The sequence below is a fragment of the Buteo buteo genome, chromosome Z (genome assembly GCF_964188355.1).
Source record: "Buteo buteo chromosome Z, bButBut1.hap1.1, whole genome shotgun sequence".
Classification (NCBI taxonomy): Eukaryota; Metazoa; Chordata; class Aves; order Accipitriformes; family Accipitridae; genus Buteo; species Buteo buteo.
In genome coordinates, this window is record NC_134204.1 from 11,967,962 (window position 1) to 11,993,100 (window position 25,139).

At 58.7% G+C, this 25,139-nt stretch overlaps 1 protein-coding gene across 3 annotated transcripts in view; it reads left to right on the top strand.

Annotated features, from left to right (window-relative positions):
• TLN1 (talin 1) overlaps nucleotides 1-25,139 on the top strand; it is a 36,059-nt gene that overhangs the window by 2,033 nt on the left and 8,887 nt on the right. For 2 of the 3 annotated variants that reach the window (XM_075021467.1, XM_075021469.1), the window contains exons 2-46: nucleotides 4,038-4,204; nucleotides 6,435-6,532; nucleotides 6,768-6,897; nucleotides 7,123-7,275; nucleotides 7,581-7,723; nucleotides 8,134-8,261; nucleotides 8,760-8,820; nucleotides 9,116-9,220; nucleotides 9,563-9,718; nucleotides 9,955-10,056; nucleotides 10,281-10,357; nucleotides 10,539-10,719; nucleotides 11,417-11,530; nucleotides 11,868-11,976; nucleotides 12,479-12,687; nucleotides 12,798-12,896; nucleotides 14,899-15,066; nucleotides 15,334-15,628; nucleotides 15,726-15,892; nucleotides 16,239-16,367; nucleotides 16,702-16,815; nucleotides 17,032-17,145; nucleotides 17,305-17,439; nucleotides 17,573-17,701; nucleotides 17,811-17,913; nucleotides 17,990-18,198; nucleotides 18,293-18,412; nucleotides 18,556-18,753; nucleotides 19,092-19,231; nucleotides 19,331-19,424; nucleotides 19,576-19,665; nucleotides 19,843-19,965; nucleotides 20,148-20,291; nucleotides 20,624-20,785; nucleotides 20,872-21,012; nucleotides 21,233-21,414; nucleotides 21,765-21,897; nucleotides 22,020-22,121; nucleotides 22,225-22,395; nucleotides 22,537-22,686; nucleotides 22,810-22,911; nucleotides 23,036-23,155; nucleotides 23,449-23,595; nucleotides 24,522-24,688; nucleotides 24,913-25,096. In XM_075021467.1, coding sequence (XP_074877568.1) covers nucleotides 4,075-4,204; nucleotides 6,435-6,532; nucleotides 6,768-6,897; nucleotides 7,123-7,275; nucleotides 7,581-7,723; nucleotides 8,134-8,261; nucleotides 8,760-8,820; nucleotides 9,116-9,220; nucleotides 9,563-9,718; nucleotides 9,955-10,056; nucleotides 10,281-10,357; nucleotides 10,539-10,719; nucleotides 11,417-11,530; nucleotides 11,868-11,976; nucleotides 12,479-12,687; nucleotides 12,798-12,896; nucleotides 14,899-15,066; nucleotides 15,334-15,628; nucleotides 15,726-15,892; nucleotides 16,239-16,367; nucleotides 16,702-16,815; nucleotides 17,032-17,145; nucleotides 17,305-17,439; nucleotides 17,573-17,701; nucleotides 17,811-17,913; nucleotides 17,990-18,198; nucleotides 18,293-18,412; nucleotides 18,556-18,753; nucleotides 19,092-19,231; nucleotides 19,331-19,424; nucleotides 19,576-19,665; nucleotides 19,843-19,965; nucleotides 20,148-20,291; nucleotides 20,624-20,785; nucleotides 20,872-21,012; nucleotides 21,233-21,414; nucleotides 21,765-21,897; nucleotides 22,020-22,121; nucleotides 22,225-22,395; nucleotides 22,537-22,686; nucleotides 22,810-22,911; nucleotides 23,036-23,155; nucleotides 23,449-23,595; nucleotides 24,522-24,688; nucleotides 24,913-25,096 — 6,228 coding nt within the window. In that variant the 5' untranslated portion in view covers nucleotides 4,038-4,074. The remainder of the gene's footprint in view (nucleotides 1-4,037; nucleotides 4,205-6,434; nucleotides 6,533-6,767; nucleotides 6,898-7,122; nucleotides 7,276-7,580; nucleotides 7,724-8,133; nucleotides 8,262-8,759; nucleotides 8,821-9,115; nucleotides 9,221-9,562; nucleotides 9,719-9,954; nucleotides 10,057-10,280; nucleotides 10,358-10,538; nucleotides 10,720-11,416; nucleotides 11,531-11,867; nucleotides 11,977-12,478; nucleotides 12,688-12,797; nucleotides 12,897-14,898; nucleotides 15,067-15,333; nucleotides 15,629-15,725; nucleotides 15,893-16,238; nucleotides 16,368-16,701; nucleotides 16,816-17,031; nucleotides 17,146-17,304; nucleotides 17,440-17,572; nucleotides 17,702-17,810; nucleotides 17,914-17,989; nucleotides 18,199-18,292; nucleotides 18,413-18,555; nucleotides 18,754-19,091; nucleotides 19,232-19,330; nucleotides 19,425-19,575; nucleotides 19,666-19,842; nucleotides 19,966-20,147; nucleotides 20,292-20,623; nucleotides 20,786-20,871; nucleotides 21,013-21,232; nucleotides 21,415-21,764; nucleotides 21,898-22,019; nucleotides 22,122-22,224; nucleotides 22,396-22,536; nucleotides 22,687-22,809; nucleotides 22,912-23,035; nucleotides 23,156-23,448; nucleotides 23,596-24,521; nucleotides 24,689-24,912; nucleotides 25,097-25,139) is intronic. The other variant, XM_075021468.1, reaches the window with a different exon arrangement.

Here is a 25,139-nt window from a genome sequence, read left to right on the forward strand (position 1 = left end):
TGGCAGCCGGGTGGTCACCGGGGTGCCGTGGGGCTGGGGCTGGCCTGGTCGGCCGCTCGCGCTCCCCGGGAGGCAAGCTCAGCCTCGGCTGGAAGAAACCGTCTTCCCATCTGACGTGGACGTGCGGCTGGGAAAGAGGAACCGGGCGGAAGGGGCTCGGCGGTGTGCAGCGCCGTCGCTAGCCCCAGGGCCACCGGCTCAGCCTTCCCATCGGCATGGGACTGAGCCACCTGTGCCCCCAGTGCCTGCCGCGGCTGTGTAGGCTGGTCCCATACTGGGGAACGCAGCCAGAGCCTGGTCCGGCTTCTCAGCAGGTTAATTTTTGACCCAGTTCATCGTGCTGTTGTGCAGACGCCAATATGCCGGCCAAGCCACCGCTGGCAGGTGTCGTGGTGGCCTGGTACCTGCCTGGCTGTGCCGGCAGCTGTAGCCCTGTGCCTGGGGAAAACCCTGGCAGTGGGCTGGTTTGCAGCTGATAAAGCTTCCTGCAGCCAGTTCCCAGTCCAGGGGTGGTCCGGAGTGGGGCCTTTCCCAAGTGAAATTTGGCATTGCCATAAAAAAAAAAAAAAAAAACACAAAACCACAACAAACCCAAACCTCATCCGGAGTCTCCCTTAGAAAGAGCATGTTAAAAATGGCAAAGTTGTTGCATTTGAAGGTTTGCAGCTTGTTCTGGAAACTGGCTGTGAGCGTGCCAGCAGGCTGCTGTTGAATTTTGGCTGTTTTGGTTGTTTGGTGTTTTTTTTTTAAGATATAAACCCTCTGTAACCATTCTTGCAGTGCTAAACTCAGCCGATACAAATATAGCAGTTACATCACGTGACGGAAAACTCGCTCTCAGTGGTCCCGGCAATGATGCGGTGGTTCCTTGGGCCGGCGCCGCGCTGCCTGCCCACGACCATCCCTGCCTGTGCTGCCCCTGCCTTTAAGCAGAGCCCAGAGACCTCCACCACCGGGATGGTTTTGCTCACCTAGTGCGGGGCGAGATGGAGGCAACTGGGATGGCTCCTAGGGGAGAGGGACCCCATCAAGAATCTCCCTGCCCCATCCCCCATTTCGGGATCAGCTCAGGAGTGTGCTCGTGGCTCAAAAGGTTGCACATATCTTGCTATAAAATGCAGAAGTGTGTTAATCTGGCTGCCGGCTGGACGGCTCGCCCTTCCAGTGTCATATCTGCCTTTGCATACCAACAACCGATTGAGAACGGGTTTGCTTGCTCTGGAGGTGAGCCAGCACAGAAATGTGGTCTGTGTTCATTGAGACTTGGTTTGTTTGGGGTTTTTTTGCTTTGCAGAAGGACAGCTTGAATTTCGCTGTCCTTTTCCTTTATTTTTCTGGTTTGCAGCACTGGACTCCCATGCTGTCTCATCCATTATGTCTACCCCGGCTTTTCCTTCCCTGCGTGGTACCTTCTCTGCAGAGGGGAAAGGTCAGCAGGGGCCAAGCCCTGCGTTGGCGCCCTTGCAGGAGGCAGCAGATTTGCAAACCCCATGTGATTAATTGCCACATTTGCTGACAAATCTCTCAAGGGTTTGAGGAGGTGTACTGCTCATGCAGCAGACAGCGTTTCTGCTTTGATGTCAGCACAGTTCAGCTGCTGGAGCCTGAACTGTTTCTGTAGAATATGGAAATTAAAATGAACCATCTCCCTTTCCTCTGAGGATTTCCTTGATGCGGTGAGCACCTTCCCTGCCGAGCTTTGTTGTTTTTGTAAGAGTTTGGGAGTGGGAGGTCTTGAGCAGTTACCCTCCTGCAATGTCTTGTAAAACATGGTGGCCCCCGTGTAGGGTGTGCTACGGGGTGCCTCCACGCAGCGCCTGATTTTGGGTGGCTTTAGGAGGGCAGGAGGCGGCTGCGGAAATGGCCAGGCATGGCCTGGATCCTCTCGGTTCCTCTCTGCCGTCTGCCGTCTTCCCCTTCTCTTCCTCCGTGGTCTCTGACCTTGTCCTGGCAGTGGCATGTTCTCCTTTTCCTGCAGAGGGAGGGAAAGCAGCTTTATGTTCAACTCGAGAATATTTTTAGATAGAGAGAAGATGGCCTGGTGACCGCAGCAGCCCGCCCTGTGTAGGAGATATTCGGAAAGCCCTTTCCACAGCAGGGTTTTTCTCGTCCCTTCAGCTCCGCAGCTTTGCTGGTGCTTCTGGGTAGATGGCAGTGGCACAGGCGGGCACCTCTGCCTCCTCCTTCCCACTGCCGCTGGGCTCCCTTGCTCTGGACCCGGAATGCATTTCATTCCTCATCAGCAGAGCCAGTGGGGGCCGCGGGCCTCCGCAGAAACATTGCCGAACGGCTCAGGAATGCAGAGCTGGAGCTGCTCCATGTGCTGGTGGAGGCGGCATGCTCCTCTGTCCCTGCCTCCCACCCCGCACCACCAGCATGGCTTTATGGCTCTGCAGGAGCAGGACCCCTGCCCTCTGACTTACTTCTGGCCAAAATTGGATTCAGGAGCTTTTTATCCGTTGTAGGTCCTGCCCGTAGCCCGCTCAGGTCCGTGGTTGGGAGCAGCCTGCCCCAGTGTGCCCCCTTCCATGGGGGACCAGAGCTGGCAGTGCCAGGCAGGGGTGCACAGGCTCACTGTGAGCTGCTGCAGTGCGAGGGAGGCTGCCAGCAAGTCTTGGCCCAGGAACCTTCCCGGGCCAGGCTGAGGATGCACGTGGCCAGTAACCTTTCCCTGACAGCCATAATAGGAGAACTGGTAGGAGAAAAATCAATCTAAGAGAGGACAAGCAGATGTGGTGCATCCCACTGGTGCTCTTGTGTCCTCCCACCAGCTGGGGTTTAAGGACGAGGCAGCCTGGGTCGATGCAGAGCAGGGGATTCCCTCCCCATCAGCAGGCTCTCAGGGAGAGGAAAAGGCATGTCACTGCTGGAGAGCATTGGGTTGGGGCTGGCTGGGGACTGGGAATGCTGAGAAGGGCAGGGAACAGCGAGGCAGGGCAAAGGACCCGGCGCAGGGACCCTGAGGCGTGTGGCAACCTAGGAATGCACTGGAAGCTGCTGCACAGTGGTTATACCCAAAGGAAAGGGCTCTTACAAGCCCTACAAGCTGTGTCAGGCAAGCAGGGGGCTTATTTACAACCTCCTTTTACTTCTGTTATTTCTTTATGATTTTACTGTGCTATAAGAATATTGTGGTTCTAATTAGTAGTTATTAAACCTGGTGTTCTGGAGCCCTGTTGAGAGGTGCTTGCTCTGAAGCTGATCTGTGCGATCCTTCAAGCTTGAAGCTGATCCTTCAAGCTGGGCCCGGCTTGTGGCCTGTTTCACGTGGCATGGTGCAGCTCTCGTGCACTCTTGCAGGGAGACCTGCAGCGGCTGGTCCCTTGCCCTCCTGCACATCATCCTGTGCACAGATTCCCCGGCCCTGGGCTTGGGCAGTAGCTGCTGCTGTAGACCCTGATCTCTGAGCACTCACTCGGTGGGAATGGTGTTTTCCCCAGGTAATTATTTTTAACGGCCAAGCTTGGTGCCTGGTGCCCTTATCTTGCCTCCCCGAGCAGCTCCGGGCTTTTCCGTCCCTCTGGGTCCCTCTGTCCTCAGGCTGCCAGCTCAGCATTGTCTCAGCATTGTCTGCTGGTGATGTGGGGGGCCCCGATAGCTGGGGCAGGGCTCTGCCAGCTCCGAGTCAAAGCTTGGTTTTCCTCTTGTGGCTTCTGTGTCACGGGAGGCTTAATTATAACCCCTTCCATCACGTTCTCCCAGCTTATCTCGCGCGCGTCTGTGTGCTCACTTCCTCCTCACTGACAGCATCTCTGCTGGGTACCAGCCACTGTCGCTCCTGCAGGCGAGCAAAATCGGCTTTGGGACATTGGGACAGAGAGGCAAGGGTCCCAACTCTGGCTGGAGACCCCCGGGTCAGCACAGGTCTGGAAAGTGGGACCCCCCTCGTGGGCTCGCCAGTGTGAGGTGCAGCTCTTTCTTGCTGCTAGAAGCTGGGTCCTGGCTTTCGGAGAGCAGAGACGCTGCCGGAGGGGAGGAGGAGGAGGAAGGACGCCAGAGGGGCCAGCAGTCAGAGCTAACCCGTCTGTCTCCTCCAGCAGGTGACGCAGCAGTGGGGACAGCCCAGCCGCCACCATGGTCGCCCTCTCGCTGAAGATCAGCATCGGCAATGTTGTCAAGACGATGCAGTTCGAGCCCTCCACCATGGTGTACGACGCCTGCCGGATGATCCGCGAGCGGGTGCCTGAGGCCCAGATGGGACAGCGTAAGTCCGCGGTGGGGCTGGCTGCCATGCCAGGGCCACCCCAGCTTAGGTCCTGGCATTTCATCGGTCTCCCTTTCCTCTCCTGTCTCTGTGCCTGTCTGGGCTTTCCCTAAGGAGGAGGGGGGGAGAAGCAAGGTCCAAGTCCTCCTCCCCAGTTGAGGTGAGGGGTAGAGCTCCTCTGGCTCCCTCCTCGGCACCCCAGAAGGAACGTGCGGGTTTGGGGGGTAGGAAAACACATTTGGAAGTGAAATAACTCAAGCTCTTTGAGCCTGCTGCCCTTTCTGTCTCTGCACCTCTCTCCTACTTGCATCCATCACCACTAGCCAGGAGTAGGTGGGTTTAAACAGTTGCAGAGGTTATAGGGAGCCCTAATAAACCATACATGAGATAATTTTTCCTTTCCTGGGGGATATATAGTACTCCATCGGGTCTTTCCCACGCTGGCAGCTCTGCAAGGCCTGTGCTGGTGCTCTGTTACCTTGCTAAGCTTTCTCAGCTCTAATATCTCTGTGCTGCTGCCAGGCTTAAATTTAAGCTTATGGCTCACAAGCTCATGATGTGACTCACACCCATGCGGACGTGGCCTGTCCCCGGCATGGGTGGGGGGGCTGGAGCTCCGGGACATTGACTTGTGGGCTCTCCTGGGTCCCTGCTGCCCCTGAAAGCAGCTGTGCCACAGGGGAGAGGCAGCAGGAGGTCAGGAGTCGTGGGAAGAGGAGGGGGAGCGCAGAGACATCTGGGAGCAGCAAATTCCTCGAGGAGGAAAGGAAATGCCTTCTTGCGCGTGCCCGCCTGGCCAGCAGTCTGGCAGACCGTGGCTTTCGGTTTCGGAGAGGGACTGGATGTTTGTGTGGATGCGGGGCTGTAGCAGTGTTGGAAAGAGCATTGCATTTCCTGCTCCTGGACATGAGCCAGCCTGCTTATGAAAAAAAAAAAGCGAGGGGAAAGCCTTAAAGGGAACTGCTTATTCCTGAGTTCCTTTTCAGCTGCTCGCAGCTTTTATTTTCCTATCAGTTCTTTGCAGCTTTTGTTTCTCTTTGCTCTCCTTACCCAGTGGCACTCGCGGGTAGCTTTTTGAGCTGCCCTGTTTTTTTGTCACCTTTGGGGTGGGGGAGCTTCGGTGTAGGTTTCCAGCTCTGCTGTTGCACTGTCTCAGGAAGTGCCTCTCCCCACCCAAGCTATGGATCTGGGGCAAGCTGCTCAGTTTTCAGTGCTTTAGAGTTATCCTCTTGGGATTTGCTTTGAAAATAGCTTTTTTTTTTTTTTTTTTTTTAAATAAAATGGCAAGCCTCCGTGATTTTTCTGCTCCCTGTTTAGGATCCTAAAGGCAGTGTTAGCCAAGCAGGAGCAGGGCGGCTCAGGAATTTGTCCTTCCCCGCAAAGAGCTGCCAACGAGATGACGCGTTATAAACATAGTCAGCCAAGACAGCCTGCGGCGCAGGGTTGTTGCAAAGGTGGAGAAGGACCTTTCCCAGGGCAAAGCCAGGTGTGGTCCTGGCCTCTTGCAGCAGGAAAACAGGGCTATCCCTGGGGCTCTAAGCTGGGGTGCCACTGCCCAGGCTCCAGCAGCAGCACTTTCACCGGGTACCCCGGTCCTGAGGGAGCAGGATTTAGTGAACAGCGCTTATTTGCCACTTCTGAGACCTTGTAAGCCTTGATCCCATCCTCCTTCAGCCTCCTCCTCCCCAAACAGAGGAGTCCCAGGTCCTTTAGTCCCTCATACCAAGGCTTTATCATTTAAGTTTCCCCTCTCTATATCTTTTCAAACTCTGCTACATCCTTCTGGGGAGGTGCAGACCACACCACCATGGAGTACTCGAAGTGTGAATGTGGCTAGGTTTTATAGACCAGTTCCCAGCACCCTTCCTGGTGATGCCCAGCATTTTACTACCTTGTTTTGGCTGCTACTGGATGTTGCACCAAAGATTTCAGAGAGCTGTCAACCACAACTCCAAGCTCTTCCTTCTGTTGTGACTATCAGTTCCAAGATCAGCATTGCATAGGCATGCTTCAGATGATTTTTTTTGTAGATAACTATGGTAAAACATGTACCTCAAAGCTTGCTTGCCAGCTTTGTTGCCCACTCATTAGCTTTAGGCTCCAGCGTTCATGGTACTGCTGCGCTTTGTGCACTGGGCTGCACTGATGCACATCCCTGGGTACAGGCTGGCATCGTGGTCGCCCTGTCCTGCTCAGGATTACCCTGGCAGAGACTTCACATGTTTTTCAGCCAATGATTTTGGGCTGTTCCTCTCGGATGAAGACCCAAAGAAAGGGATCTGGCTGGAGGCTGGGAAGGCTCTGGACTACTACATGCTTCGCAATGGGGTAAGCATCTATCCCACCTTGTTCCAGCTGGTACCTACCTTGGCTCCACGGTTGGATGTGCCCGCAGGGTCGAGCTGGTGTGGGTGCCTGCCCTGCTGCCTTGCATCGTGCCCTGCAGCACACCATGTCACCCCGACAATTGCATCAGGGAGATGGGAGCTGTTGGCGTGGTGGTGGGATGCAGGCGCTCTGCGCCAGTGCCACTGCTGGTAGCTGTGGTCCACTGTGCCCACAGGACACCATGGAGTACAAGAAGAAGCAGCGGCCCCTGAAGATCCGCATGCTGGACGGGACAGTGAAAACGGTGATGGTGGATGACTCCAAAACCGTCACGGACATGCTCATGACAATCTGTGCCCGGATCGGTGAGAGGAGGGGGCAGCAACAGGGGGGAAGAAGGGAGGTGGGGAGAGTTGACAGCATCTTGTGGGGGGTACCACGGGAGTGGCAGCAGCTCTGCAGTGGATGGCCTGGCAACGGGGATGGTCAAGGGGTGCATGATGCTGGGAAAGGGACACTGCATCCCTGCGTCACTCCAGGCTTTATATTTGGCAGTGATGTGCTGAGCTTAGCCCTCTGTGCTCCTGCAGGCATCACCAACTATGATGAGTACTCACTTGTTCGGGAGATTATGGAAGAGAAGAAGGAGGAGGTTACTGGCACCCTCAAGAAGGACAAGACCCTGCTGCGAGATGAGAAGAAGATGGAGAAGCTCAAGCAGAAGTTGCACACAGATGACGAGTGTAGGTGGCTGGATGCGCTGGGGATGGGGTCAGCTCATGCCGAGGGCAGCAGGGAGGGGAGCCGGGCCCCCTGCAAGGGGAAGAGCTGGCACAGGGGAGCAGAGGTGACAGTGGAGAGCACTGTGACAAGGGTATATGTGTCCACGCTCCCTGGAGTCTCTCCTGCCTGGAGGCCCAGGGCAGAAGGATGAGAGCTGGGATGCACCAGACGGACATCCGTTTCTCACTCTGCTTGAGCAGCCCCAGGGCTGGGACCAGCCCTGCCTGGGTGCCCGTCCCTGCTCATGCCCTGGCATTGCCTGCAGTGAATTGGCTGGACCATGGCCGGACCCTGCGCGAGCAAGGCATCGACGACAACGAAACGCTGCTGCTGCGGCGCAAGTTCTTCTACTCTGACCAGAACGTGGACTCACGAGATCCTGTGCAGCTCAACCTGCTCTACGTGCAGGTACAGCTCCCTGGAGCACCTGGCTCTGCTGCCCCATGCCAGCCCCCTGCCAGGGCTGGTGGTTAAGGGTTTTGACCAGGAGCCACCATGGAGGGCACTTCAGGATGCCCAGTTATCTCCTGGGTAAGAGCCAATGCTGGCAATCCCAGTCCTGCCCTCTGCATAATCCAGAGCTCCCCAGGGGATCCTGTGTCTCCTCTGTCTGGCAGGAGCCATGCTGAAGTCCTGCCATTGTTCCTCTCCCAGGCTTGGTGATGGTCCTTGTGGGGGACAGCCTGGTCCTAGATCCTACTCTTTTTCAGGGCCGCTTCTTTTAAGTCTGGAAAACAGGTCCCACTCAGTGTCGAGGGGAGCGGTGGCAGGGCTGTGTGGCTGCCCAGCCCACAGTGGTGTCTTCTTTTCCCACTCAGGCTCGCGACGACATCCTGAACGGTTCCCACCCTGTCTCCTTTGACAAAGCCTGCGAGTTTGCCGGCTACCAGTGCCAGATCCAGTTCGGGCCACACAACGAGCAGAAGCACAAGCCGGGCTTTCTGGAGTGAGTGTCCCTGGGACCCCCCTGAGCTTGTCTCGAGGTGGCTCAAGGAGCTTGGCAGCCCCCAGCACTGTGCCGGCACGCAGGGCTCCAGGGGTGCAGTTGCCTCTGGTGTGACCCTTCTCCTCCCTGCAGCACAGTGCCCAGGCATGGAGGTCCATGCAGGCTGCGAGGGGTGCCAGCCCCCCATCCTGTTCCCTCTGGCACCCACCAGGGACATGCATCCAGCTCTGATGGGGGGGGGGACCCCAGCCCAGCACATGGCCTCCCCTGATGCTGCAGGAGGGGCTGTATCCTCAGCACCTCCACCCCGCTCTTAGCAGCTCCTGGGACAGCTTTCGTTACTGCAGCAACCACCTCCATCCTTCCTGCTCCCAAAAACTCCAGTCTGTGCCCTGGCTGGGGTTTGTCAGAGGCTCTGGGTTTGGCCTCTTCGTAGTTAAAGAGAAACGCTGGCTTCAGGCTCTGCTGCTAACAGCTGTCTTGGCTGTCTCTTGGCAGACTCAAGGATTTCCTGCCGAAGGAGTACATCAAGCAGAAAGGGGAGCGCAAGATCTTCATGGTACGTGCAGGGGGGTGTTGAGACCGGGGCCTCTTGTTCCTCCTTGCCAAAGGTTGAGGCTGCTTTTGTCTGAAGGCAACACATAGCAGCTTGGCAGGTGAGAAACAGGAGCAGGGACTTGCAGGTGGGCAGACAAGGCAGCCTCTGAGGTCCTAGAGTTCAGAGGGCGACGAGCTGTAGCAGGGGCAGGGGATGTCGGTGGGGTGGGGAGAGCCTGGAAAGGCTGTGACAGGGCGATGGTGGCATAGCCAGCGGACTGTGAAGCTAGCATGATGTTCTGTCTTTGCTGTTGCAGGCCCACAAGAACTGTGGGAACATGAGCGAGATTGAGGCCAAAGTTCGCTATGTGAAACTTGCCCGTTCTCTCAAGACCTACGGTGTCTCCTTCTTCTTGGTCAAGGTAGAGCAGCAGCCCCCCTGGTCACACGTCTCACTGACCAAAATTACTCTTCTCCAGCATCCCTCCATCTGTCATGTCTCCAGCTGCTAGCCCTCAATCCATGTCGCTCCAGTTTTCCCTGCGTCTCCACTGTCCACCTCTTCTTCTTGCCTTTCCCTGTGCAGTGCTCTTCCCACTCTTTGCTTCACGCTTTTTCTCATTTTCAAGCCCCATGTCATGGTTGTTCCCCACCAGAAAGTGTGGCTTTGGGGGTGTTTGGTAGCCACAGCAGGTCTCAAAGGTCTCTGCCTGGATGGATCCGCCCCAGAGACAGCCCACAACCCTTTCTATTTTGGCCCACAGGAGAAGATGAAGGGGAAGAACAAGCTGGTGCCGCGGCTGCTGGGGATCACCAAAGAGTGCGTAATGCGTGTGGACGAGAAGACCAAGGAAGTTATTCAGGAGTGGAGCCTGACCAACATCAAGCGTTGGGCAGCCTCACCCAAGAGCTTCACCCTGGTAGGGACCAACACTGGCCCTCCACCCCCTCCCCAGCAGTGCCCCCATGGGGGGCTGCTCTCACGCCAACGCCTCTCTTGGGTATTGCCCCACGGTGGGACAGCCTTGCCCTCCTCTGGTGCCTCTCCTGGCTCTTGTTTTGGAGACCGGCGCTTGGGCGCTTAGCGCATACCAGAGGGGCTCAGGATGGCCGCCAGTGCCCTGCTCCAGTGCTACCCTGTACCCTGCCATTGCAGGATTTTGGAGATTACCAGGATGGTTACTACTCAGTGCAGACGACGGAGGGGGAGCAGATTGCCCAGCTGATTGCCGGCTACATCGATATCATCCTCAAAAAGGTGAGGCTGTGCTGAGAAGGGCACTGATGATCGGCTCCTCTCCAGAGAGGGGTGCAGGGTGCCCCTTCCAGCTGCCTCCAGACAGCCATTGGCACACGGTGCTGCTGGGGGAGCTGGAGATTGGGCAGGGGGACCCTGTGGCCCTGGTACAGTGCCTGGCAGCAGGAGGAGGGGAAGGCTGGGAGGTATGTGCTGGCTGACACATTTTCTCTTTCCCTCTGCAGAAAAAGAGCAAAGACCACTTTGGACTGGAGGGGGATGAGGAGTCCACCATGCTGGAAGACTCCGTGTCTCCAAAGAAGTAAGTCCTCCAGCAGCAAGTTAGCTACCAAGCAGGAGTTGAATGGAGAGCAGGCTCCAGCCAAGCTTGCAGCACAGTGTGTCTGGAGGAAGAGCTGCCAGTCCTTTGGTGGCAGCACTCCCACAGAGCTTGGTACTGGGGCTGTGTGCATCCCTTGACCTGGTATTTCCCCCCGTTTCAGGTCTACTGTCCTGCAGCAGCAGTTTAACCGTGTAGGCAAGGCAGAGCTGGGTTCAGTGGCCTTGCCAGCCATCATGCGGACAGGTGCTGGAGGGCCAGAAAACTTCCAGGTGGGCACAATGCCGCAGCCTCAACTGCAAATCACCAGTGGCCAGATGCACCGAGGGCACATGCCTCCCCTGGTAAGTTCTCCCTGTGCGCACCGTAGGGCACAAACTCTGAAAGGTGCTTATCTGGCTCGTGTAAACCCACCCGTTTGGGTCCATGGCCAGGCATCGGCTTGCTGTGAAGAGCAGGGGCTCTGTGCCGCTGGCCTTGTGTGCTTGCTGGCCTGGCTGAGCTGGTGTCCTCCCGTACCAGCTCTGCAAATGTGAGCTACACCCTGGTGTTTTCCCCTGGCTGGCAGCTGCAGCCTCTCCTTCACGTTGAGCTGCCCCAAGCTGCTGTGCCTGGCCAGCCCCACCAGTGCTGTGGTTTGCAGCAGAGCCCTGTGTCTAGCTTCAGGGCCCCCCATGTCCTCTGCAGCTGGAGAAGTGCTTAGAAAAGGCCATGAGAAGGCTGTTTTCTTTGGCCCTGCTCAGCCTGCTGTGGGGCTTGCTGCAAAAGCCTTGTGGGGTCCCACTGCATCTGCTCCCCACTCTCTGAGAGCTGGTTAACTGTGAGACCCACTTGTACCCATGGTGGGACGGGGCATTTCCCAGTGGGAGGTGCAGAGGGGAGACCCCCTTTTTGCTAGATGCACCCCCCTTTATGGAGACACCTACCTAGAGCACTGGCATCAACAGCACATTATACTATGTTGCAGGGGGGCATATGAGCCAAACGTTTAAGCCTAGATTTTGAGCCTCTGGTGTACCTCGGTCTGTCTCTGTGTTGCAGACTTCAGCCCAGCAAGCCCTTACTGGCACCATCAACTCCAGCATGCAGGCTGTGCACGCAGCCCAGGCCACGCTGGACGACTTCGAGACCTTGCCGCCCCTCGGGCAGGATGCTGTGAGTGCTGGGTGAAGGCAGGGTGCTGGGGGGGTACCTTGCTGGAGGTTGTTGACTGGGCTGGGTGAGGCTGGCCACATTCCCAGGAAAGGTTTCAGCACCTCCTGGGAATATCTGCTGCCTGCAAAGAGGTGGGGTAGTATCCCACTCTGGGTGCAGGAGTGGAGGGGATACTTGGTCATGTTGCTTGGTCAGGATGGGCTGGGGAGTTCTGGGTGGTCACAGCTCTTCCTTCCCTCTTCTGTGTCTCCTCTTCCCTGCATCTCTCTGTGTGAGCATGGGTGCAGCTACCCACCACCTCCACGACCATCTCCTGACCCTGTTCTCCCCATTTCAGGCATCCAAAGCTTGGCGCAAAAACAAGATGGACGAGTCAAAGCATGAGATCCATTCCCAAGTGGATGCTATCACTGCTGGCACAGCCTCGGTGGTCAACCTCACTGCAGGTATGCAGAGGGTCGGAGAAGAGGCATGCCGCATCTCTGGAGAAGGCTTGGTCTTTCTTGTCTGGCTGAAGGTCACGGCTCCTGCCCTTCATCAGAGACTGGAGGAGCCAGCCTGCCCCAGCTAGAGCTAAATCAGCCCCAACTGCTGCTAATATGCCTGTAGAGCTGGCCATGCCCCCACAGCTCACCCTGCCTTTAGACCCCTGCCTGTGCCCAGCCCAGTCCTTCCTTCCAGTCCTTGGCTGACCAGCCATCCTCTGGACCAGGACCATGTTGTCCAGTCCCTGCCATAGCTCTGGGCACAGCCATGGCATGGTGCAGCTTCCTTTCCCCAGGCTCCCCTGCCCAAACTCAGCTAATGTGACAACGTTTCAGGCTTAGGAGCCAAAGGGTCTCTCCCTCCCCTCCCAGGAAGGACAACCACATCGGTGACAGGCACAGGGATGCTCTTCAAGCATCACTTGAAGTGCATCCCATCTTGACTCATCTCCTCCCTGTGCAGGGGATCCAGCGGACACAGACTACACTGCCGTGGGCTGCGCCGTCACCACCATCTCTTCCAACCTGACGGAGATGTCCAAGGGTGTGAAGCTGCTGGCTGCACTGATGGAAGATGAGGGAGGGAATGGGCGGCAGCTTCTGCAGGCAGCCAAGAACCTGGCGAGCGCTGTCTCGGACCTGCTGAAAACAGCACAACCTGCCAGCGCTGAGGTGGGGGCAGGAGAGGCTGTGGGGCCGAGAGGAGGGTGGAAGCCAAGGGGAACCACTGTGTTTTAGGGCTTGCTCACGAGCCCAGTGTTGATTTGCCTCGCTCCTTGCAGCCTCGCCAGAATCTCCTGCAGGCTGCTGGCCTCGTGGGCCAGACCAGTGGGGAGCTGCTGCAGCAGATCGGGGAGAGCGACACCGACCCCCGGTTCCAGGTGAGTGTACCCGGCGGCAACCAGGGATGCACACTACGTAAAACCATCAGCCTTTGCACAGGACCTGACAGGAGGGCTCCAGGCCAAAGCTTGGCCAGTGCGTGGCGGTGACTTTGATGAGGGAGGGGAGAGGCCATTGCCTATCTCTATGCCTAGAGCTGCTGTGATATAACGCCTCTTGTCTTGTGGATTCCCATGTAGATCCCAGAAAGCCGGCGTGCTTGGATCCTGCCTGCCTCTGACCCACAGACGGTAAAAGGGGGCTGTAGGCATGGCCTGGTGGTCCCTGCCCTCTCCACCATGAGGGGTGTTCCTCTCAGGACTATCATCTGAACTCTTTGGAGAAGGGCGCTTGTCAAAAATCTGCTTTTCTGGTGGTTGGCTATCAGAAGTTTATGCACTCGGGTTGCCACTTGAGTGAGCACTGCCTTGGGAGTCTGTCCTTGCAGGAGCCTTGTCTCCTGCCTGTGGGAGCTGCCAGTCTGCCCCTATCAGAGACCCAGAGTGGCTGGAGCCCTGTGGGGTGGTTTGTTTGGGCTGAGCTGATTTCCAGCTGCCTTGCTTTCCCGCAATGGCTCCTTCCAGGATAAGGGAGGTAGCACACTGTGCTGGGGAGGAGGATCCAGCCGTACTATAGACCAAAACAAAAAAAGAAGGAAGGGGTTTCTGTTCATGGTGGCCACACAGCCTCAACACAAGCAGAAAAAGCCTGGACAGATAGCCAAGGGGAGCAGAAAAGCTAGCACCAGGGCAGGAAGCCATGCTCGACCAGGTGGCAGTGCCAGGACAGGGCAACCGCAAGGGGCGGATTTAGGATCTGCAAGACAATTTACACACATGCAGCGGGATGCTCTGCCTCGGACCTGCCAGACCCGAGTGTATCTACTTCCCTCCTTGGGCTCATATGCAGGAGTCTGAGGACTCTGGAGCTGGGTGCATGCACTCTCTGGTCTCTCCTCCTGTCTGGAAAGGTGGTGGATTGCAGTGGAAGTAGTCTTGGCTTGCAGGAGGCAAGGGGACGCTGTGAGACTTCTGGCTTGGTGGCTGGAGGCTTAGCTGTCATGGGGTGTGGGGCTGCTCGCCGTGAGCACGCACACGGCAGGAGGACTGTAGGCACAGCGGGCAGAGAGCGCTGCCCTGCGTGCCAAGGTCTTTGCCCCAAGCATTTGCTGTCTAGCATGGCTGCTGCCAGTTTTCGCTGGCAGCGTGCCACGGGAGCTAATCCTGAAGGCTGCGGTGTGCTGTCAAGTCTGATGCCCTGCGGGAAAGCAGTTTGCTGTGTGCTGGTTGCTGCTGGTTGCGTGCTGGCAGGGCAGCCCCATGCCTTCCCTGCTGCCCCTGGGGGAGAGGAGGCTGGTTGCTGTGTCATACCTCTCTTTTAGCCCCGGGAATGACAGCAGAGATGTAGGGCATTACTAAAGAGCTAGAAAACAGCTGGCATGCCTGCAGTACAGGTGACCAGCGTGGGCAGCACCTCCCGCTCCCCTCTTGCTGGTGGGGCGAGCCTGTGTGCAGGCAGCTGCCGCCGGTGTATCTGTACTGCAGCCGGCTTGTGCCTGCCATTTGGCCGGAGGGTTTTGTCATTTTTTTTGTTGCTTGGCAGTGCCAGTGGTGCCTTGCAGCAGGTTGTCTCTGTGGTACAATCGGGGACTTGGCGTGGATTGTTGCCTGGGGAGTGGGCAGCGAGCAGGTCGTGGGTGTTGGGGTGATGCTGAGCATTGCCCAGGCTGCTCTGGGCAGAGTTCGTGGCAGTGCCGCAGTGCAGGCTGTGGCTCAAGACCAGATTACAGCCTCGCCGCCGGCTGTAGCACACAATATCGATGGGGTCAAGGTGTTGCCAGCCACTCCAGGTGTTCAGTGCTGCCGGTGCTGGGACAGAGTGGATGAAAGGTCCCCCGAGAGCTCACATTTCCCTGCTGAATATTTCACGAGAGCCCTGCGGGCGGCTGCCTGTGCTCCCACTGCTGTGGCTCCCACGCTGACCCTCTCCATCCCCCCGCAGGACATGCTCATGCAACTGGCGAAGGCGGTGGCCAGCACCGCTGCCGCGTTGGTGCTCAAAGCCAAGAACGTGGCTCAGAAAACAGAGGATGCGGCGCTGCAGACACAAGTGATCGCTGCTGCCACCCAGTGTGCCCTCTCCACCTCGCAGCTGGTGGCCTGCACCAAGGTAGGCAGCAAGGTTAACCCTTGCCTCGGTGGGGCTGCAAGCATCACCTGGCTGGTGGCAGCTCCACGGTGGGGTTGTCACGTCCTCAGACGGGACATGAGGGGTCCGGTGCCAGAAGCGTGAGCTCCCTTGGGCTGGGGTCCCTGCTGCTGTGCCCAAGCACTGAGTATCCTCTTTGGAGGAGCAGAAGCTGGGGACAGCTGTCCCTGCACAGCTCCTACGAGGAGCCCAGCATGCTCGCTGCCCAGCCTTTCTCCTCCCCTCCAGGTAGTGGCTCCCACAATCAGCTCCCCAGTCTGCCAGGAGCAGCTGATTGAAGCTGGCAAGTTGGTGGCCAAGTCGGCAGAGGGCTGCGTGGAGGCTTCCAAAGCAGCGACCAACGATGACCAGCTCCTCAAGCAGGTGGGGGTGGCAGCCACAGCCGTCACCCAGGCCCTGAACGACCTGCTGCAGCACATCAAGCAGCACGCCTTGGGTGGGCAGCCCATTGGGCGCTACGACCAGGCCACCGACACCATCCTAAACGTCACCGAGAACATATTCAGCTCTATGGGCGATGCTGGTGAGAGCAGCTGATGGCACCCAGGGTAGCGCACGGTGAATGGGGAGGTAGTGGGGAACCCATGGGACTTGCTAACAGGCCACCCTTTCTGTCCCAGGGGAAATGGTGCGGCAGGCGCGTATTCTGGCCCAGGCCACCTCCGACCTCGTCAACGCCATCAAAGCAGACGCAGAGGGAGAGACGGACCTGGAGAACTCACGCAAGCTGCTGAGCGCAGCCAAGATTCTGGCCGATGCCACCGCCAAGATGGTGGAGGCTGCAAAGGTCAGTGGTGTGGGTGAGGATGGGCGCTGGCTTTGGCCCCCAGCCCCATCCAATGCCGTTGGCTCGATGCTGCAGAGGGGGCGAGCAGCCCTTGGGTGCGGGAGGGGTTCCCAGAGGAAGGTCCTGTGCTGAGCTGAGGACCTGTGCAATGGAGTGGGGCTTCTGCTGCTGCTGTAGGTGGCAGCAGAGGAGTTGCTAGCTCTTCTGCTGCTGAGCTCTCCTGGAGAGGCTTTGGGCATCTCCCCTGCACCGCAGGCAGCCAGGTCAAAGCATAGGTGCTGCTGCTTCAGGACTACAAAGGTCCCTGTGGTCCCTGCAAGGTGTGATGGGTTTGGTCTTTCTCCAGGGAGCCGCAGCCCACCCGGACAGCGAGGAGCAGCAGCAGCGGCTGCGTGAGGCAGCAGAGGGGCTCCGCATGGCGACCAATGCCGCAGCCCAGAATGCCATCAAGAAGAAGCTTGTGCACAAGCTGGAGGTGAGATGCCAAGCAAGGGGGCCGCAGAGGGCAAGCAGGCACGGTCAGGGAACAAGACAGGGCCAGGAGCCCCCACATCCCTGCACTTTCCAGAGGGATAAAGTCCTTTTCATCTACAGCGTCTGTGCTGCATCCCACAGAGACCCTCCCACTGCTCCCTTCCCTTCCCTTGTGCACACCGTGTTTCTTTGGGATGCCGGACATCAAGGGTGCTGGAGAAGCTCCGGTGTCCCAGGCAGAGGCATGAGAGGAGAAGTTTAGGGGGAGGTCTTGGTGGGGGGGCTCAGGGCAGGCTGCCCTGCTGCCGGTGCTAACCCATGCCTCTCCTCACCAGCATGCAGCCAAGCAAGCTGCCGCCTCCGCCACCCAGACCATCGCCGCTGCGCAGCATGCCGCCTCCTCCAACAAGAACCCTGCTGCGCAGCAGCAGCTTGTGCAGAGCTGCAAGGTAAGGGTCCGGGCCTGATCCTGGCATCTCCTGCGCCGCCTTTCCCCATCCCTTCTCCCATCAGCCACACCAGGGTTCCATGCTCAGCTGTAGCAGGCAGGCAGGACCTTGAGGTCCTCATGCAGCTGCCCTGGGAGCCGATCTTTCCATCACTGGTCCTGGATTAGATTCGTCTCCTCCTGGCCAAGCCTCTCCAGTGATCCTCCTCTCTGGCAGGTGGTGGCAGAGCAGATCCCGATGCTGGTGCAGGGCGTGCGAGGAAGCCAGTCCCAGCCGGACAGCCCCAGCGCCCAACTGGCTCTCATTGCTGCCAGCCAGAACTTCCTGCAGGTACCCACGCTGCCCAGAGCCTCCTACACCAGCTCTGGCATTACAGCTTTCCTACCATGCCTGGCCCTCCTAAGATGCTGGGAAACCTGCTGCACATAGGCAGCGGAGAGATGCTGCCTGTTTGTCCCCTCCTCACTGCTTTTCCTTTTGGCCCGGCAGCCTGGTGGGAAGATGGTAGCTGCAGCCAAGGCCACTGTCCCTACTATCACGGACCAAGCCTCTGCGATGCAGCTCAGCCAGTGCGCCAAGAACTTGGCCGCAGCTCTGGCTGAGCTCCGCACAGCTGCCCAGAAGGTGAGAGGCTGGGTCCCATCCTGCAGCCGGACCCTGGAGCAGTGGGCACAGCCCAGTGGCAGGTCGTGGTCTCTGCCGCAGCAGGGTGGGCTCACTGGTCACCCCGCTCACCTTCCCTTCTCTGCCACCTCAGGCTCAGGAGGCGTGTGGACCCCTGGAGATAGACTCCGCGCTGGGTCTGGTGCAGAGCCTGGAGAGGGACTTGCAGGAAGCCAAGGCAGCTGCCCGTGATGGCAAGCTCAAGCCTCTGCCGGGAGAGACGGTGAGGACGCGGGGAAGGGCAGCACAGGGTGATGCAGGGTGGGCACCAGGGCAAGGGGAGCCGCCAGAAGGTGCAGACCACCAGCACGTCCCCACTCATCCCCCTGCAGATGGAGAAGTGTGCCCAGGACCTGGGGAACAGCACAAAAGCCGTCAGCTCCGCCATCGCTCACCTCCTGGGAGAGGTGGCCCAGGGCAATGAGAACTACACAGGTACTGGCCTCCACGCCGTGGCTGGGAGAGGGGAGAGGGCTGTGTCGGCACTCACTGACCTCTCTGTCCCCCCCAGGGATCGCTGCCCGAGAAGTGGCCCAGGCCCTGCGGTCACTCAGCCAGGCTGCCCGTGGCGTGGCGGCCAGCACCCCCGACCCGCAGGCGCAGAGCGCCATGCTGGAGTGTGCCAGTGACGTCATGGATAAAGCCAACAACCTCATCGAGGAGGCGCGGAAAGCAGTGGCCAAGCCCGGTGACCCGGAGAGCCAGCAGCGCCTGGCCCAGGTGGGGAGGATGGGTACCTCAGTGTGCACCCCCAACCTGCAGGAAAGGCATGAGGCTGGCCAGGGGATGGTGACCGCTCTTTGCTTCTCTGCAGGTGGCCAAGGCAGTGTCACAGGCCCTGAGCCGCTGCGTTAACTGCCTGCCAGGGCAGCGAGACGTGGACGCTGCCATCCGCATGGTGGGAGATGCCAGCAAGAGGCTGCTCGCAGATTCGGTGAGCTGAGCTGGGGCGGGAGGGGAAAGGAGGAGCCTTGTAGGGATGCAGGCCGGTCTGTCTGCACCGGGTTCCTCTGTAGCATATCCCCAAGCATGTGCCAGATCTTCATCCTCCATCTCCGTCCTCCTTGCTGCCTCCAGTTCCCTCCCAGCACCAAGAGCTTCCAGGAGGCGCAGAGCCAGCTGAACCAGGCAGCCGCGGGACTCAACCAGTCTGCCAACGAGCTGGTGCAGGCATCGCGTGGCACCCCTCAAGACCTGGCCAAGTCCTCCGGCAAATTTGGACAGGACTTCAATGAGTTCCTGCAGGCGGGAGTGGAGATGGCCAGCCAGTCCCCGGTGAGAGCAAATGCCCATTGGGGGATTCTGGGTACGGTGAGAGGTTTGGGGTGCCTGAGAAGGTGGCTGACCACAGGCGGGGTGACCGGGCAGCAGTGGTTAGGGTGGCTGTGGCCAATGCGGAGGGTGAGGTGGGGTCTGCAGCTGTGCAAAACTGCAGCAGCAGAAGGGGAAAGTGGCTTGGGGCTAGTTCAGCGAGTGTTGCTGCTGTATTGCTGCTGTTGGCGGACGAGTTGGATGAAGGGAGCTGTCTCAGCTCGAAAAACCACCAGAGAAGATCCAGCGTGGATGTGGAGCTTGGAAACCTGCTGCAGATAACTCTTCTTCTCCCCTCGCAGAATAAAGAAGACCAGGCGCAGGTGGTGTCGAACTTGAAGAGCATCTCCATGTCCTCCAGCAAGCTGCTGCTGGCTGCAAAGGCGCTCTCCGCTGACCCCACGGCCCCCAACCTCAAGAATCAGCTGGCAGCAGCGGCACGGTAGGAGGAAGCACTCCCTGTGAGCTGTTTGCTGTAGCGGTGGGACCGGGTGGTGGAGCTGGCATTGATCTGTGGGTCTTTCTCCCTTGTCCCCGGCAGGGCTGTGACTGACAGCATTAACCAGCTGATCACCATGTGCACCCAGCAGGCACCAGGCCAGAAGGAGTGCGACAATGCCCTGCGGGAGCTGGAGGTGAGAAGCCACATCTTGACGAGGCAGCGGAGGGGCTTGGATGGCTTGGGGGGGAGCTGTGCCCTGCCGCAAGGGGCAAGAGGGAGCAAAGAGGAGGTGCAAGTGGAGGGCGCAGACCCTTCCCCTGGGTATGACACCTGTGTCCCTGCAGACGGTGAAGGAGCTGTTGGAGAACCCCACCCAGACCGTCAATGACATGTCCTATTTCAACTGCCTTGACAGCGTCATGGAGAACTCCAAGGTGAGCCCTGAGCCCAGAGTGGAGGTTTGAGGAAGGGCAGGGAGAGTTTGGGAAGGATGTGGGGGCAAAGGGAAAGGTGGTTCCTCCCCCGTTGATGAAGCACAGTGAAGTCTGACCCTCGGAGCCCCGTGGGAGCAGAAGGTGGTCTCCATAATCAGTGCATGGTGTGTCCTGCAGGTGCTGGGCGAGTCCATGGCTGGCATCTCCCAGAACGCCAAGAACAGCAAACTGCCTGAGTTCGGGGACTCCATCAGTGCCGCCTCCAAAGCTCTCTGTGGCCTGACAGAGGCAGCTGCCCAGGTGAGACACGCTGGGTTCCAGCTCTGAGCGCTACCCCTCGTGCGTAGTTGCCATACACACCCCTCCCCTGCCCCTCAAAGCCTGGACGCGTGGTACGGTGCTGCCAGCCTCCTCCGCAGCCCGTGCCTGCTCTGAGCCTTTCCCCTGTGCGTGAGCTCTCACTGCCTCTCTCATGCTCCTAGGCTGCCTACCTCGTGGGGGTCTCGGACCCCAACAGCCAGGCTGGACAGCAGGGCTTGGTGGACCCCACTCAGTTTGCCAGAGCTAACCAAGCTATCCAGATGGCCTGCCAGAACCTGGTGGATCCTGCCTGCACCCAGTCCCAGGCGAGTATGAGTTGGGGCACCATTACAGGTATTTTCCGGCATGAAAGGGGCTGTGAGGCTACTTGAGAGCTGCGTCCCAAGAGTTGGCCAAGATTATGGCTAGTGTCTCATCAGGCCCCATTAGCTGTACTGGGAACCAGCTGGCAGCTCTGGTGCAATGGTGACAGTCCAGACTGGGGGGCTGTATGGGCGTGCAGGACCTTGGCAGTCCTCCTTGGGTCCCGAGAGGGACCTCTGTGCTCACTGGTGCCCCACATTGGGCTGACGCGAAGGGAGAACTGCGGGGATGGGGAGCCATCGTGGATCCTGCCTCATCCTGCTTTTCCCCGCAGGTGCTGTCGGCAGCCACCATCGTGGCGAAGCACACCTCGGCCCTGTGCAACACGTGCCGCCTGGCCTCCTCCCGCACCGCCAACCCTGTGGCCAAGCGCCAGTTCGTCCAGTCAGCCAAGGAGGTGGCCAACAGCACGGCCAACCTGGTGAAGACCATCAAGGTGCGGTCTCTCCCGGGGCACCGTGGTGGGGATGTGATTTGGGGCCTGGTGGGGGCTGGGTAACTGCTCTGGTCTCTCCACACCAGGCCCTGGATGGCGAATTCAATGAGGAGAACCGGGAGCGGTGCCGTGCCGCCACTGCCCCTCTCATAGAGGCCGTGGATAACCTGACAGCCTTTGCCTCCAACCCGGAGTTTGCCACCGTTCCTGCCCAGATCAGCCCAGAGGTGGGATGCCGCAGGGGCAGGGAGGGATGTGGCCTGGCTGTAACAGGGTGGGAAGGAGCTGTGCCTCCCTCTGAGCTTGGGATGGAGTCCCAGTGCTGGGCTGGTGCCTTGGGGGGGGTGTTGGGGAGGTGGCAGCAAGCCTTGGGCTTTGAGGGGCTGCTCCAGGGTGAGGGAGTGACTTCCCCTGCACAACTCACCAGCCCATCCGCTCCCTGTGCAGGGTCGCAGAGCCATGGAGCCCATTGTCTCTTCAGCCAAGACCATGCTGGAGAGTTCTGCCGGCCTCATCCAGACTGCCCGCTCTCTGGCCGTCAACCCCAAGGACCCACCGCAGTGGTCGGTGCTGGCTGGCCACTCTCGCACCGTCTCAGACTCCATCAAGAAGCTGATCACAAACATGAGGTGAGGCAAGTCCTGCCCGCTTGACTGTGGCCCTGTCCCTGCTGGCAGGTACCCCTGCTCTGAGCGAGCATCCATGGGGATGTTTTGGCTCATCATCTCCTTGGCTGCTGCCGGCAGGAGGAGGCAAGGGATGGGACAGAAGATGCCATCCCTCTTGCACTGCATGGGAGCTGCTCCTCCAGCTCTGACATGGGTTGATGGGAATGCATGGCAGAATGCCTGGGCTCTGTGATGCTGGGTTGTCCCAAAGCATGGGAAAGCGGTCCTGCTGCTCACCGGCACTAGCCGAGGCTGGAGGTGAAGGGTTGGTGTAGCACTGCCAGTGCTGGGCTGATCCATCTGTCACACAGGGACAAAGCTCCAGGACAGCGGGAGTGTGACGAGGCCATCGAGGTCCTGAACAAATGCATGCGGGAGGTGGACCAGGCCTCCCTTGCTGCCATCAGCCAGCAGCTGGCTCCGCGAGAAGATATCTCCCAGGAGGTGGGTCGGGGATGTGCTGCTGCAAGCTTAACAGGGATGGGCATCCTTCCCTCTGGCTCCCAGCAGCCCGTGGCGACCCCAGCCCTGCTGCAGCCTCATGCAATGCCCTCTCTTTGCAACAGGCTTTGCACAACCAGATGATCACGGCTGTCCAGGAGATCAGCAACCTGATTGAGCCCGTGGCCAGTGCGGCGCGGGCTGAGGCCTCGCAGCTGGGGCACAAGGTAACATGGGGATGGGGAGCTGCTGACGAGGCACTCATGGTGGGAGGAGAGGCACAAGCAGCCAGGGCTGGAAGCTGCTGGTGTTGATTCTGCTTTTCCCTAGGTGTCCCAGATGGCTCAGTACTTTGAGCCGCTCATTATGGCGGCTATTGGTGCTGCCTCCAAAACACCCAACCACCAGCAGCAGATGAACCTCCTGGACCAGACCAAAACGCTGGCCGAGTCCGCCTTGCAGATGCTGTACACAGCCAAAGAGGCTGGTGGGAACCCCAAGGTGAGCAGAAGGTGCACATGTCAGTGGCGTGCTCCCCTTCACGTGTGGGTGACGGTGTGGTGTACGTGGGCTAAGTGTGCAGCATCCCTGTCGGGAGGGGAGCTGCTGCCTGCCTTCCCTCACTCTGGCTTGTTCTTGCAGCAAGCTGCCCACACCCAGGAGGCTCTGGAGGAGGCTGTGCAGATGATGAAGGAAGCAGTGGAGGACCTGACCACCACCCTGAACGAGGCAGCCAGTGCTGCAGGTGTCGTGGGGGGCATGGTGGACTCCATCACCCAGGCCATCAACCAGGTGAGTGGAGTGAGGAGTGGACCTGGCCAGGGCTGAGGATGGGGGAGAGGAAAACTCAGAGTCAAACCCTTCAAGGTCTCTGGGCTGGGGCTGGAGCCAGAATCTCATGATGGTCTCTTGCAGCTGGACGAGGGGCCAGTGGGTGAGCCAGAGGGGACCTTTGTGGACTACCAGACCACGATGGTGAAGACAGCCAAGGCCATCGCGGTGACTGTGCAGGAAATGGTGGGTGCAAGCAAGCCTATCACTGCAGAAAGTGTTGCCTGACACCCAGGCGAGGCAACTGCCCTCCTTCCTTGCCCATCGCGGCATGGGGCCGCTCCAACTCCTGCTCTTCTTCCATCGGCAGGTCACCAAATCTACCACCAACCCGGATGAGCTGGGCATACTGGCCAACCAGCTCACCAATGACTACGGACAGCTGGCGCAAGAGGCCAAACCAGCTGCCCTCACCGCCGAGAACGAGGAGGTGCGAGCGTGGGGAGAGTGCTGGAGTGTGCTGTGGGGCAAAGCGGGATCTGCTGGGGTGTGAGAGCAGAGGACAGGGACACTTGAACCTCCCATGGGAGCTGGGGGCTGGCAGCATTCATACCTCCCCCACGACATAGTGTGGAAACGTGTGGATCAAAGCCTTGTTTTTTGCCCCTCCTGAGTCGGAGGATTGAGAGAGAGGAGCTGGCTGGGGCTGGCTAGTGTTTCCCAGCGGGTATCACGGATGCGGGGCTTAGTTCCCTGCTGGCTCACACACTCGTTTCTCTCCAGATCGGCTCCCACATCAAGCGCCGGGTGCAGGAGCTGGGTCATGGCTGCGCTGCCCTGGTCACCAAGGCTGGAGCCCTGCAGTGCAGCCCCAGCGATGCCTACACCAAGAAGGAGCTGATAGAGAGTGCGCGCAAGGTTTCTGAGAAGGTAAGTGGTCCAGAGAGAGGGGTGACGGTGTGGTGAGGTGAAAGGGATGCTGGATTGAGACACATGCCCTTGGAGCTACCATGCTAGGTTCTCCCCTGGTCCTATTGGGCTCTGCTGGCTCTCTCAGCCACACTCGCCCTGCCGAGCTGACAGGGTGGAGGATGGATCCCCCTCTCCAGGCACTATAACAGCAGCTGGTGCTGCGAGGGGTGAGTGTGATGTTCAGGTGCTGCCTGCCGATGTGCCAATGACGGCCTGCCAGGAGAGACTGATCTACACACTGGTGGCAGTCCAGGGCTCTCCAGATCAGCTCTTGAAGTGGTGGGCATAGCGTTTGCTGTGTCTTCAGCCAAGCTTCCAGCTTGTGCTGGGTGATTGATCTCCCACTCACCTTTTGCTGGCATGGGGGAAAGCGTCCTGTCCGTCAATCTAAAGAGCACACTTCTGAATAACAGATGAAAACGTAGCTTAAAAACTCTAGTCAGTAAGGGCAGAGCAGCAGTGCTTGTAAGGAAAATCACAAAAGCAAAAAACACTTGTTCACCGTGCCTGGCATGTGCCTGGGTCCTTCCTTTCCAAGATTGCTTTCCGTCAGGAGACTCGTTCTCCTATGAGTGCTTGCCCAAGTACAGAAATAGAATTTAGCAGCTAAAGAAAGAACAAGTTGTGATATTCTGATGCCCACCATGCAAACCTTATTCATTTGGAAACTACCAGAGTCCAATTTCTCCTGGACCCCCAAACATGATAGGTACAAGGTAAAAATAAATAACTGGAAGCTAAGAAGGGGTGTCCAGACCACATGATTCCCAATTCCTCTCCTTGGTATAGAGGGGCTCCGTCCTGGGAGGTGTTGGAGAAGGTGTGTGCCATGCGAGTTGCCTGAACTTGCTCCGCTCCCCAGTCACCCTACTCATACCCCACAGGTGTCTCACGTGCTGGCAGCTCTTCAGGCTGGGAACCGTGGGACGCAAGCCTGCATCACAGCAGCCAGTGCTGTCTCTGGCATCATTGCTGACCTTGACACCACCATCATGTTTGCCACAGCAGGAACCCTCAACCGGGAGAACTCGGAGACCTTCGCTGACCACAGGTACTGGGGCACCTTGTCCAGCCTCTGCTCAGCCAGAGGCGGGGGGTCAGGTTCTGTCCCATGGTCTCTTGGACCAGCCCCAAGGAAAGCTGCAAGTTCAGGCTGACTCTGTTTCCCCTCCAGCTTGTATGTACAGAAGGCAGGGTCCACAGTTTCTCTACACCCCAAGGACCATGTGTGCTTGTAGAGGGCTGCGTCCTCTCTGACTCCCTTCTTCTCCCCAGGGAGGGCATCTTGAAGACAGCCAAGGCGCTGGTGGAGGACACCAAGGTGTTAGTGCAGAATGCCACGGCCAGCCAGGAGAAGCTGGCCCAAGCTGCCCAGTCCTCCGTGTCCACCATCACCCGCCTGGCAGAGGTGGTGAAGCTGGGTGCCGCCAGCCTGGGATCTGAAGACCCAGAGACTCAGGTGGGATGGGGTGTGTGGGGTGAATGGAGGCTGCTTCTAGTTT